Here is a 13,226-nt window from a genome sequence, read left to right as displayed (position 1 = left end):
TTTATTCAAGTATCAACAACAAAAATGGGTATCAAAAAAAAAACAATTAAAAAAATGGGAATCAAACCAAATGATTTCCTAGCCCTATACTGGGCAGGTCCTGACTCACACAGAGCATGAGGAGGTGAGAAGTACAGTCCCTGCCTGAGAAGCGTCCACTGTCTAGACAGGAGGAATCAGCCACCACAATAAGTACATGGTAAGGCCATGTGGCAACTGCTGGCCAGGATGCTGTAGGAAGGGCGCCTCAATCAGCCTGTGGTGTCGATCTAAGAAGTCCTTCCAGTGACAGCTCTAAAGGGAAGTAATCGTTCAACAGACCAAAGGAACATACAAGGAAGGAGCTTTCTAAAAGGAAAGAGAAAGATGACAAGCAAAATGACTAGCATTTTGGCTTCCGCAACTAGATAAATGGTGACGAGTATGAAAGAAGTAGAAAGGAGTTCAATTTCAGATTCGGTGTAGGTGCCTGCAGGGCATCTATCTGGAGATGTACCATAGGGTGGACGGGTTTGGAGTTCAAGAGAGAGATCTGAACACTAGGTACTAATGCAGGACTCATCAGCAGATAGACAGTAATCAGTTGGAAAAAGTTTCTCAGGATTTCTAAGGAGATGAAGGGTCTAAAAAAGGGTCAATGGGGAAATCTAGCACTGAAGAAACTGCCTGAAAAAGAAAACCAAGTACAGGGTGTTCAAACCGCTTGGCTATGCAGTAGAACAGGCCAATAGGATGGAAGAAGGATTTCTAATCTTAAAATGGAAATGAATAAGACAAATACTGATAGCAAATCCTGGTATGGTAGGGTCTAGAACCAACAGTTCTAGTACAGGACAGAGAGAGAGCCAACTTGATAGAGTGAAACCAACAACTGAAAAGTAGATCTCAGGATATGGAGAACACAGATGATGTTCAATTTGTCTGTTTTTTGCTTATCTGTGGTTCCTAATTTCGATACATGAACATATTTCTGTCATAGGAAAAACTATTTTTGCATTTTGAAAATATAACAAATTAGGGCAGAAACACACTGTCAGAGGACTAATGAGGAAAGGGTGACAGGTTTACGAAGCAATATTTATGTAAGGTAAATATCATCTTTAAAGCCATTAGCAAGTGGACATAACAGCTATTCCAAAAAAATGTGGCTCATGTAAATGGTGTAATCTGCAAATAAAACCATGTTCTAGTTAAGGTTGTTTTTTTAATAATAGAATAAGTTAAGGGACCAAAGTAAACAATTTCAACACAGTAATAATTAAAACCTCATGTTATATAAATCAGCAAAGTTCTTCACCTTGATTCATTCCTTCACTGTTTATTCTCCACATTAAGGCTGCACAACTGGACTATGTAAGTGCAGGAACCCTAAGACAAGCAGAAACCAAAGTATTGCAGTATTACCACATACTGCCTCCTTTTATTCTGATTCCTTTGAAGCTTAGAAGGTCACAGAAATTTTCCAAGTGGAAAAGTATAACGAAATCCTATTTCTACTATAAGTACTAATGTTTATGTATGGACTACACAAACTCCAAAATGACAATTAAAATTATTGTTCTCTAATGGTTTCCATTTTTCCAGTGGAAAAACTAGTTGCACTGCTCAATTAATTCCTTCAGAAATTTCTAATTGATTAAAATCTATCTGAATCAAATTCCCCAAGGAGGTATACCTTCATTGACAACTATGTGTAAAACTAAAAATTTAATAAACGTATAATTAAAATATTCATTAAAATGTTCCCCTAAATATTTTTCTTATGTTTCCTTTTCTGATAGAAGAGCACCAAAAACTTTTACATTGCTTGCATTCTACAAAATCAGACACACAATTCAATTAGCTTTGCTCTTTTACTCACAAATAGTATTGAAAACGTATCTGTTATTAAAATCAACATCATGACCATACTATTTGCATATTACCTATATACTCCAGTATAGACTGAGTTTTTTTTCCCAGCACATTTTTAATGCAGTTTTTGTGGTAAGATTAGGTACCTCAGCTGATCTTTGGGTCAGCTTATACTCGAGTATATACAGTAGTTTTCTTTCCCTCTTGTTAAGAGCTTTTTTTCTCTCTGGTTACATTTCTATTTCCTAAAACTATTTACGAATCAACTTAGCAGAGATTTGACATAATGCATAAAAGGCGGGGGGGGGGGAACTTCACTTTTATCGAGTCGATTCCAACTCACAGTGACCCTCTAGGGCGGAGTGGAACTGACCCTGCGGGTTTCGACTCTTTAGGAGTAGAAAGTCTCATTTTCTCCCACAGAGTAGCTAGTGTTTTAGAACTGATAACCTTGTGGTTGGTAATCCACGGTATAGCCTACTACGACGTACCACCAGGGCTCCTTAATGCATAGAAGGAAAGTTTTATTCACTTTTTTTCCTTTCTCAAATGATGCCAGTGAAATTTGGAGCCTATAGAGAACTGTTTGTTTGTTAAGAGGGGGGCAACACTTCCACCTCTTTCTCCACCCTTCTTCAGACTGTGCGCGCTGTGAAGAGCCCACAATGCAGCCTCCGATTAGCTCTGCTGCCATCTTGAAGGCAACTCTACCTAACAAAGAAAAGTGTAGAAGGAATTATTTTAAAGATTTTTCCAAAAAGTAAAAAGAAAGCTACCCCATGACAGAATTGTAAACTATTTACTCAATGTATTTTATATTTATCAGGAAGAAGAGAAAACAGTGCTGTCTGGCTGCATGTAGTTACATGTTGGGCTGCTAACTAAAAAGGCAGCAGTTCAAAATCACCAACTGCCCCGTGAGAGAAAGCGGAGGTTTTTGATTCCTATGAAGAGTGGCAGCCTTGGGAGAACACAGGGTCACGATGAGTCGGAATCGACTCAATGCCAGTGAGCTTGGTTTAGTGCCAACGAACAGAAAACAGAAAACAACAAAATGTTTCCAATGGCATAAGAATAGATCATTATTAGGCCTATGTTTGCTTACACTCATAGTACATAGACTAATCATCAATAGTCCTGCAGACGCTGACTAAATTCTGCAGCAGTAACTAAATACATTTCGGAGAAAGTGAAAAGAAATAGAAACAAATTCCCACGGACTGGTCTCTCTCCTTAATGAGAATACCAATGTTTAAATGAAATAATGGGGAAACGGAAAAAGTATTGCTATAATTGCAAGATTATTTTATATGTTAAGATGCCTACTACACAGAAAAGAGTTTTTAGAAATTTGTACACTACTTCTAACAAAGGGCCATGCAATCATCTAACTAACGGGCACTTACAAGAGTTTTCTGATGAATGGTTCACCAACAGTTGTTAAGATAAAAGAGTTTTTCCCAAAAAATGATTAAGGAAATGGCAGAGAGTGTGCTCATGAATAGGTTGGTTCAGGATTCTCCCTGGAAAAGGCGAACAGCAAGCTACAAACTATAGCACAGCAATCAGACAATATATTCAAAGGAAACACAACAGAACAGACTGGCACTTGTTGTATTTCAATATTATTTATAGAATTCTAAAGATACAAAGTATAGTTCATACTAATCAACAGACACTTCAGTAGAGAGTATTTTAATTAATCAATAGTATCAATTATTTTCACTGAAAATAAGTACATGTCTATATTGATATCCTTTTCTTCTAAAATAGCAATGTTACAATTGTAATACTTTCTTCCTGGCTAATGAGGGAAGCAGGTAATTGAAAATATCTTAAATCCCTGAGGAAAACAATACAACATTTTCTTGGGCTCTTTTTAGTCATAAGACAGAAACAAACATCAGATCAGACAGAGCAAGAAATAGTAATCCAGAACTAAATATAGAACTATACGATGTATAAAAATGTATAAACTGTCTAAACTTGAGGTCACAAATTCAGGCCTACCAAACCATCAACTTAAATAAATGAAGAAAGCCGGAAACTTCCAGTAAACAGGGTCTAAGGCAATACATGGCCCAAACACTTCCACATTTTATTGGAAAAAGCAAACAAACATTGCAACAACCAAAAAAGCCACAGTTTCAGAATAAGAACTGCCAATTTGCAAGACCTGTTTTAAATATTTGACGGACAAAACGAACCCCAGTATGTGTCCTCCAAATCTTAGTGAAAATGAGCAGGTGCAAAAACGAAAGAAAATTAAGAAAAGTTAACAGAAACAAGGTCCTCAGTAAAGGTCCTTTGAGATGTACAATAAGAAGCTTAAGAGTAATTACAAATAGAGAATTTCACAGCTTCAAGCAAAAACCCAACAGGCTGGGATTTCAGCAGGAGAGAAAAAAGGAGGGAGCACTAAAGAGCGTGTAAAAGAACTCGAAACTTCAAAGGAAAAACCGGTACCCAAAGCAGCTTCCAGGGCGTCAATGTGGCAGTTCAATTCAGAAGTGAAAGTAGGAAGGGACCTTCACAAAGTATTATAACCTTTACAAATTAATACTCGCTAGCAAAGCTTTTTAGTTTCTGTTAAAACAGCATCACGATTTTGAAAGAAGTCAGTCGAGATCCTCAGTGGATTACTGACACCTTATGAGCGGTAGTTACCAGACAGTTCTCCGCTGACATGAAACAGCACTCTGCCTTATTTGCTAAGTTAGGGCTGAAGTAGGAGCATGGCATTTATTTATCATTCTATGAGCTGAAGACCATCTTCATACGAACATACCAAATGCCAAGACTCACATAGACAGAATTTGGACAGCTAAGTCAACAAAGCACTTAATTAAATGTGTATCTAAGATATAAAATAAAATTTCCGTATGGTGAACATGTTACCTCCTGGACATCCTCCGGATTTCTTCGTGAAACAACCTACAACAAAACACAAAAACATCATCACTATCAGAATTTGAAACTTCACATTGTATAACTACTGTTAACAAATGTGTGTGTCAAATTCGTGTTAATTTGCTTAAAGAAAATATCATAGTATGTTACTCACCCAGAACTCAGCTATATAATAACATTACTATCTGAAACCCATACTAAAAAAATTCAGCAAGGCAACAGCTAAGCTAACGTCTACAGGTTAAAAGGCCATGCACTTTACGCAGAAGAGAATGCCTCGGCCCTTGGGCTTTGGTTTTGTTTTTTCATGTTTTACCATTAAACCCCTCTAAATCTATGAGGGCTTGTTTGTTTTTTTCCGTTCTTTCCCTTCCCCTTCCCTCCCCAATTCACCCCACCCACACACCCCACCCCCGCACACACATATATAATCTTAAAGTCTTATCCTTTGGTGTAAACCATTTTTTTTCTGTTACAGTAATGACGTCATAGGATATTTATCTTTATGAGATTGACTAACTTCATTCACTGAGTACAATGTTCTCTAACTTTGTTCATGCCTTAAGGTATTTGATTTTTAAGGGCATTGATTTATAAGGATGCATTCTATCCCATTAAGGGACCCTGGTGGCATGGTGACTACTCATTGGGCTGTGATCCACAAGCTCTGCAGTTCAAAACCACCAGCTGCTCCACGGGACAAAGAGACATTTCTACTCCTATAAAAAGTGACAGTCGTGGAAACTCACAGGGGCAATTCTACCCTGCCTTACAGGGTCACTATGCGTCTGCATCTACTTGATGGCAGTGAGTGAGTGAATATTCCATTATATGAATGAACCAGAGTTGGCTGATCCATTCCTGTACAGTCGGGCCAGCTCTTAGTTCTTATTTGACATAATTCTAACAAGCCTGACTACCCTCTTCAAGCCTACATACCAAAACCGAAACTCACTTCCTTCGCGTCAATTCTCACTCCTGGAAATCCTAACTCCTTGCAGTCCTACAAGTCAGAGTAGAACTGCCCCTTTGAGTTTCCGAGACTAAATCTTTACAGGCACAAACAGCTTCACCTTGCTCCCAAGGGGCAGCATGGTCATGGTTAACAACCAATGCTTAACCCACTGTGACACCAGGGCTCCTTCCAGTATCAGAAGAATAGAAAACAGTCATGCCTTTGCAAAATGTACAATGGATTTCTCTATATTATTTCTTACCAATGTATGTGAATTTATAATTAGCTAAAGAGAAAATTTCAATTTAAAAAAAAGCAGCTGCAAGGATCAGACATAGGATTGACTCTACAGTAGTAAGAAGTTTATATAACTGTGTGGATCAAGACAAACTGTGAACAACACTGAAAAGAACAGGAATTCCAGAACATTCCATTGTGAAACTTGTATATAGACAAAGGGCGGTCATTTGAACAGAGCAAGGAGATACTACACGGTTTTAAAAATTAGGAGAATCATGTGTCTGGATGTATCCTTGAACCACCCTCAGTCAATCTGCGTGCTGAGCAAATACTCCAAAAAGCTGGACTACGTGAAGAACAGCAACAGGATTAGAGAAGAGCTCATTAGAAGTGAGGACATGAGGCATTTATTGATGAAGATGAAAGACTACAGTCGTCGGTGTAGAGTACGACTCAATGCAACAACAACAACAAAGCCTCACAAATGGCCCAATAAACAACCTCATGATAAAATGAGATCGAGCTGACGTTGTCCAACAAACAGTCCTTCAACTAACTGCAAGCTTTTCTTTCATGTTGTTGTGTTTTGTTTTGTTTTTTGTCATTGGCTTGTTGGTATTATTTTGTTTTATTTTGTTCCTTGGTTTTGTTCTGTCTTGTTTTTGTGCATGTTATTATCTCCGCATGTCTGTCTAAATAAAATAGGCTGGATGAACAATCTGGAGAAGAAAACAATGGGACCGACAGTTCCGGCGGGGACAGAGGAGAGGGGGAGGTGGGGGAAAAGTAGTGGTGTTAACAAACCCAGGGACAAGGGAACAAGTGATCCAAATCGGTGGTGAGGAGGGTGCAGGAGGCCTGGTAGGGTGTGACCAAGGAATTACTGAAACCCTAACGAAGGCTGAACATGATAGTGGGACAAGAGGAAAGTAAAAAGGAAATAAAGGAAAGGGCTAGGAGGTAAAGGGCATTTATAGAGGTCTAAATACAGGCATGTACATATGTAAATATATTTGTATATGAGGATGGGGAAATAGATCTATGTGCATATATGTATAGATTTAGTATTAAGGTAGCAGATGTAGTACTACTCAATGTAGGCAGTACTCAAGTACTACCTCAATGCAAGAATACTTGGTTCTATTAAACTGGCATTCCATGATGCTCACCTTCCCGACATAATCGCTGAAGACAAAGCGGGTAAATAAGCAAATGTGGTGAAGACAGCTGATGGTGCCAGCTATAAAAAGATATAGTGTCTGGGGTCTTAAAGGCTTGAAGGTAAATAAGCGGCCATCTAGCACAGAAGCAACAAAGCCCACATGGAAGGAACACTCCGGGCTGTGCAAACACGAGGTGTCGAAGGGATCAGGTATCAGGCATCATCAGAACAAAAAAAATCACATCATTGTGAATGAGCGGGGGAGAGGTTGGAGTGGAGACCCAAAGCCCATTTGTAGGCCACTGGACATCCCCTTACAGAAGGGTCGCAGGGAGGAGACGAGCCAGTCAGGGTGCAGGGTAGCAACAATGAAACAAAGAAACTTTCTTCTAGTTCCTAAATGCTTCCCCCGACCCTCACTATCATGATCCCAATTCTACCTTACAAATCTGGCTAGACCAGAGGACATACAGTGGTACAGATAGGGACTGGAAACACAGAGAATCCAGGGTGATTGATCCCTTCAGGACCAGTGGTGAGAGTGGTGATACCGGGAGGGTGGAGGGAGGGTGGGGTGGAAAGGGGGAACTGATTACAAGGTTCTACATATAACCTCCTCCCTGGGGGACGGACAACGGAAAAGTGGGTGAAGGGAGACATCGGACAGTGCAACATATGACAAAATAATAATTTATAAATTATCAAGGGTTCATGAGGGAGGGGGGAGCGGGGAAGGAGCGGGAGAAAATGAGGAGCTGATGTCAGGGGCTTAAGTGGAGAGGAAATGTTTTGAGAATGAAGAGGGCAATGAATGTACAAATGTGCTTTACACAACTGATGTATGCATGGATTGTGATAAGAATTGTATGAGCCCCTAATAAAATGATTTTTAAAAAAAAGAACTGATGTTGTCAATGATTTCATTTTACTAGGATTCATAATCAACACTGATGGAAGCAGTCAAGAAATCAAAAGATGTATTTTTACATAGGGCAGATATACTACAAAAGACCTTTACAAGTGCAAAGATCCAAACCGAGGTATTGTCAATCACCACATATGCATGGAAAAGCTGAATAATGAGTAAAGAAAACCACAGAAAATTTGATGCATTTGAAATATGGTGCTGGCGAAAAATATTCAAAGTACCACAGGCTGTCAGAAGAACAAACAAATTGGTCTTAGAAGTAGTATAGTCAGTGTTCCTTAGAAGCAAAGACAGTGAGACTTCATCTCTTATAATTTGGACATGTTATCAGGGGAGACTAATCCTGGAAAAGACGTCATGCTTAGCCAAAAAGAGAGTCAGCTCAAAAGAGGCAAACCATTAAGGAAATGGACTGACATAGTGGTTGCAACAATGGACTCAAACATGACAGCTGTGAGAATGGCACATAATCAGGGGGTGTTTGCTTCAGTTCTACAGAGTCACTGTAGTTAGAATCTACTTAAAACACCAAACAACACACTTATATAAAGGTCAATCCCACTGGGGTTGCGGCTGGGGAGGGGAGCTGACAACCACCTAGAAGAGTCTTTTGGACCTTAAGTCCCTGAGCTGAGAATCTCATAGACCCAGAAGGAGCTGTAACAGTGAAGAGACTGCAACATGGTGACAGTGGCAGATGGCTTGCCAGACTATAACGCAAGAGCTGAACACTTTCAGGAAGGAATATAAGAGCTGTAATACTTGCCTGTGCCAGGCAGAGGCTTAAGTCTGGCCTGGGCAGAGGTTGCCCAGGAGGATACTCCTGGGATACTAGGAGGGTTGCCTAGGAGGTTGCCTACAGCAGGGCAGAGCCAGATGCCTCTGAGCAGGCAGCTTGCCAGTAGAACTAAGAGCTTGCTTGTGCAGAGCAAGAGAAGCCTGAATGTGACCCAAGCAAGGGCTGCACATTTCTCCACCTCTACCCCCACTCTTATCCCCACCCCACCCTGTGGAGTGTGGGCTCTGACAGTATGTTGGCAAGAGAGGCTCTGAGGACTAGTTAGCAGGGTAAAAGCCAAAAGTACAAGTCAGCGAGGCCCAGCAACCGAGCAGAAGCCATGGGAATCCATGCAGGCTATGCCCCACCTCCCACTATCCCCCATCCCAGAGCAGCATGGTAGTAGCCAGAGGGTGAGGGCACACATGAGCCACCTAACTTGAGCAATGGTATGCCTGATCAGCCACATAAGAATGCAAGGGTTGCCAAGGGCTTGAGTAGAAAGAAAATGTTTTGAAAATGATGATAGCAACAAATGTACAAATGTGCTTGACAAAATGGATTTTTGTATGGATTGTGATAAGAGCTGTATGAGCCCCCAATAAAATATTTTTTAATTATGAAGCAGACATGAAATGTTAAAATCATTTAAAATGATAAAGGAAAGTTACATAGGTCAGAAATATTAATTTACATTTTAAAAGAATGTTAGAGAAGAAATAAATGGAGATAAAGTAAGAAAAAGAATACAAGGGTTACTTAGGAACTTTGTTATTGTTTACTGTTTATTTTCTGTAGACTATAATAATGGTTTTCATTTTGCCAACACTGTGTTTCACGTATCTGGCTCAATCACAGATGCGCATAGCACCCACCCATAAAATGACTGATGCCAGTGGGTGGGTGAGTCTCATTCCTAGTAGTCTCATGACTGCCTAGAAGTCTGAGGCTCAGCCAGTTTGCCAGTGCAATGAAGACAGCCAGACAGAGCATTACAGACACCACTTGGGGGCTGGGAGGGAGGAAGGAGGTGTGACAGGGGGAAGGAGGGAGTGATGCTGTTTCCCAGACTTACGTACTTTGTTATCTCAGAGAAGAGATGGATGCTAAGCAACAGCCTGGGAAGCAATTCATCCTAGATCCTACTCTTAGCACCTAATACCACAATGGCATCCTAGAGGCAGCAAGATCACTGTTTAGTGAGTTAAGCTTTCTAAAGTTTTTTTATTAGAATAGAAGTATCTCATGACACCTGTAGAAAATATGGGTGAAAAACAGGGTTTTCTACTTCCATAGACAGTTAGCAAGGCAGTTCTACCCTGTCTCATAGGGTCGCTATGAGTCAGCACTGACTCGTTGACAGTGAGTTTGGGTTTTTTTGGTAGAAAATACAGGAAAAAAGTTTATTCTTCCACTACCTAAGTGACAGCTTTACTATAACTGTAAGCTTATAGGAGGTGAATTTCTCTTTGCCCCAAAACACTTTCCAAATAAAGAGAACTCACTTAAGCACAGTTTAGAAAATCAAATCAAGCTCTTCGCTGAGTAGTAGCGATCCCTTTAGTGGAAGCCAGCTCTGGAAAGGCGAGACTTCCCTGCCGTTCCTCTTTGGGTCTTTTGTTCTCTTCTGCTGACTCATCTTCCTTCAAGCCTCCAACACTGTTTACTCCCCAAGAATCAATCCTGGGCCCTGCTTTTGAACATCATTTTAATTTTTTTTTTTTGAGGTGACAGGAGAAAAGAATGGATTGAGTCCTCAGCCCTAGTTCTCCTTCTCCTGCACAGTCTTGGTTCCCCGGAGCCGCCCAGTCCGGCGAGCAGCAATGAGACCCACTTTGCGACCAGCAGGGGCATCCCTGCGGATAGTTGAGGGCTTGCCAATGTGCTGGTGGTTACCCCCTCCGAAGGGATGCTCCACAGGGTTCATGGCCACACCCCGCAGCGAGGCATCATTTTAATTATTAAGAGATCCCATAACTCTACTATCTAGTACTGTACACTGTACAAGACACTGGGCAAAACATTTACAAAGACACATTTGAAAGCACTTTATCTTGATTCACTTCCTACCCCCAACAGTCTGAGTTCAGCAGGAATGGTTATTATGAGCTCCCCTTTCACAGACAAGGAGTCTAGGGAAGAACCAAAGAGTCGTCCAAAGCTACCTGGGTTTGGTATGGTTTTCTACCTTCAGACTTACAACTAGAACAAGGTCTTCTGACTTATGGCACTGCCTCCTTCTAGGTATCTATCCGATTTTCAGAAATAATGAAAGCCCTGTCACCATTAGAGTTTTGATTTTTTTGTTTTGTTTTCTTTGTTTATATCGTCAGAAATTCAGTCCACAAGTAGCATTACCTACTCTGTTGCGAGGGCATACAACGGAGAATACATTGTTTCTGACTCCTGGGCCTATAATGTAGTTCCAAAAGCATTACCAAGTTCTCATTCAAATGCCCTAGCAATGTGTCCTCCGAAATGGAAACCAAAAACACAAAAGGGGTATTAGATGAGCTGAGTCTAAATGTCCACTAGTTACAGCTCTTCCAACTACCCACATTCCCTTCAGAGTGATTGCAAAGCTGATGAAAACTTAAAATAGCAATCAGGAACCTAAGGGAGACTTTAACCATACAGATGCAAACTTGAGATCCAACCTTCAGATCCAAAGGTGTGTAAACTTTTTAAACCCATACTACCAGTTATCTCCACAAGTAGTATTTAACTCCAAAACAAAAATATTATAAACTCACTCGGACCAATGGTAACCCTTAGTAATTTTTCCTGGGTGAAGTTCAATATTCTGACAAAAGAGTCAATAAACTACACAAAAGTTGGAATTTAAAGCAGGGATTCCTTTCACTTAAAGTTCATCAATTTCCATAGCAAGTGTAACACTGTCACTGGTTCGTTAAGTACAATATCAGTATCATTTATGGCAAAAGAGAATTTTATCATGTCATGTTGAAAACTATTTCCCTAAAGCAATGCTTCACACACCACATTGCATAGAATATTGGAATCTTAAAGGAATGTCTTACTGATCTATTCCATTTCTTTTTGTTAAAGGAACAAGTTTCATTTTTTATTTATTTATTTTTAAATCATTTTATTGGGGACTCGTACAGCTCATCATAATCCATACATACATCGATTGTGTCAAGCATATTTTTACATTTATTGCCCTCTTCATTTCAAAACATTTTCTTTCTACTTGAGCCCTTGGTATCGGCTCCTCGTTTTTTTCCCTTCCTCCCTCCCTCACTCTTGATAATTTATACACTATTATTATTTTGCCATGTTTTACACTGTCCGACACCCCCCTGCACCCACTTTTCTGTTGCCCATCCCCCTGGGAAGGGGTCATATGTAGATCATTGTGATTAGTTCCCTCTTTCTCCCCCCACCTTCCCCTTCCCCTCCTGGTATCACTACTCTCATGATTGGTCCTGAAGGGATCATCTGTCCTGGATTCCCTGTGTTTCCAGCTCTATCTATACCCGTATACATGCTCTGGTCTAGCTGGATTTGTAAGGTAGAATTGGGATCATGATAGTGGGGGGCAGGAAGCATTAAAGAACTAGAGGAAAATTAGATTTTGAAACGAACAAGGTTAGCCACAGGCTGTCAGCCTGGCGGGGGAGGAGGAGTACCAGGCCTCTGGGGCCTAGCACTGCCACCACAGAAAAACTTCAACACCTCAACAATAAAAAGATACCTGATCCAATTAAATAGTGGACAGAGAAGAAGACATTCAGTTGGTCAACAAACACGTGACGAAATGCTTGCAATCATTAGCCATTGAGAGATGGAAATCAAACTGAGATATAACCTCAGGTGTGGTAGTAACATAATCTGGTTGTTACATAATCAAAGTGTCGATTTGAGCTTATTCAAGAGGGAAGGGGTTCGCAGCTGTGACCTCATTTGGAGGTGCTAAAGAGATAAATAGCTCACGGGAGGACAGACGTGAGCTGTCCTGCGAGAAATTCCTGTTGACAAGCCAGATGGAGCTACACTGATGCAGCCAGAGCCTTGGAGCTGGAGGAACCACGTGGAAACCCATGCCAGCGCTGAGATGCTTCCACCACCACTGGATCCACAAGACTTTCCACCCACGGACCTGTGATCTTACTGCACTATGCGTCATTGCATGTGTTGCTTGAGTCTGAAGAGGAATTTACAGATTGGTACTGGACATCTGGCCTAATATTGGACTTAAGAACTTGAACAGGACTGGGATTGGATGTTTTCTTAATCTACAATTACTTTTTGATATAAAGCTCTTTTTTTTAATCATTTTATTAGGTGCTCATACAACTCTTATCACAATCCATACACACATCAATTGTGTAAAGCGCATTTGTACATTCATTGCCCTCATCATTCTCAAAACATT

The 13,226-nt window shown here is 40.5% G+C and overlaps 1 protein-coding gene across 7 annotated transcripts in view; it reads right to left on the bottom strand.

Annotated features, from left to right (window-relative positions):
* The window catches only part of RPS6KC1 (ribosomal protein S6 kinase C1), a 219,558-nt gene that overhangs the window by 189,106 nt on the left and 17,226 nt on the right, over positions 1-13,226 (bottom strand). For all 7 annotated transcript variants that reach the window (XM_004699883.4, XM_045298271.1, XM_045298273.1 and 4 more), the window contains exon 2: positions 4,753-4,788. In XM_004699883.4, coding sequence (XP_004699940.1) covers positions 4,753-4,788 — 36 coding nt within the window. The remainder of the gene's footprint in view (positions 1-4,752; positions 4,789-13,226) is intronic.

The sequence above is a fragment of the Echinops telfairi genome, unplaced genomic scaffold, assembly GCF_000313985.2.
Source record: "Echinops telfairi isolate 266 unplaced genomic scaffold, ASM31398v2 ScPeMD7_7424;HRSCAF=8462, whole genome shotgun sequence".
NCBI classification, from domain to species: domain Eukaryota; kingdom Metazoa; phylum Chordata; class Mammalia; order Afrosoricida; family Tenrecidae; genus Echinops; species Echinops telfairi.
Note: the sequence above shows the minus strand (reverse complement) of the source record. Positions and strands in the feature narration are given on the sequence as shown.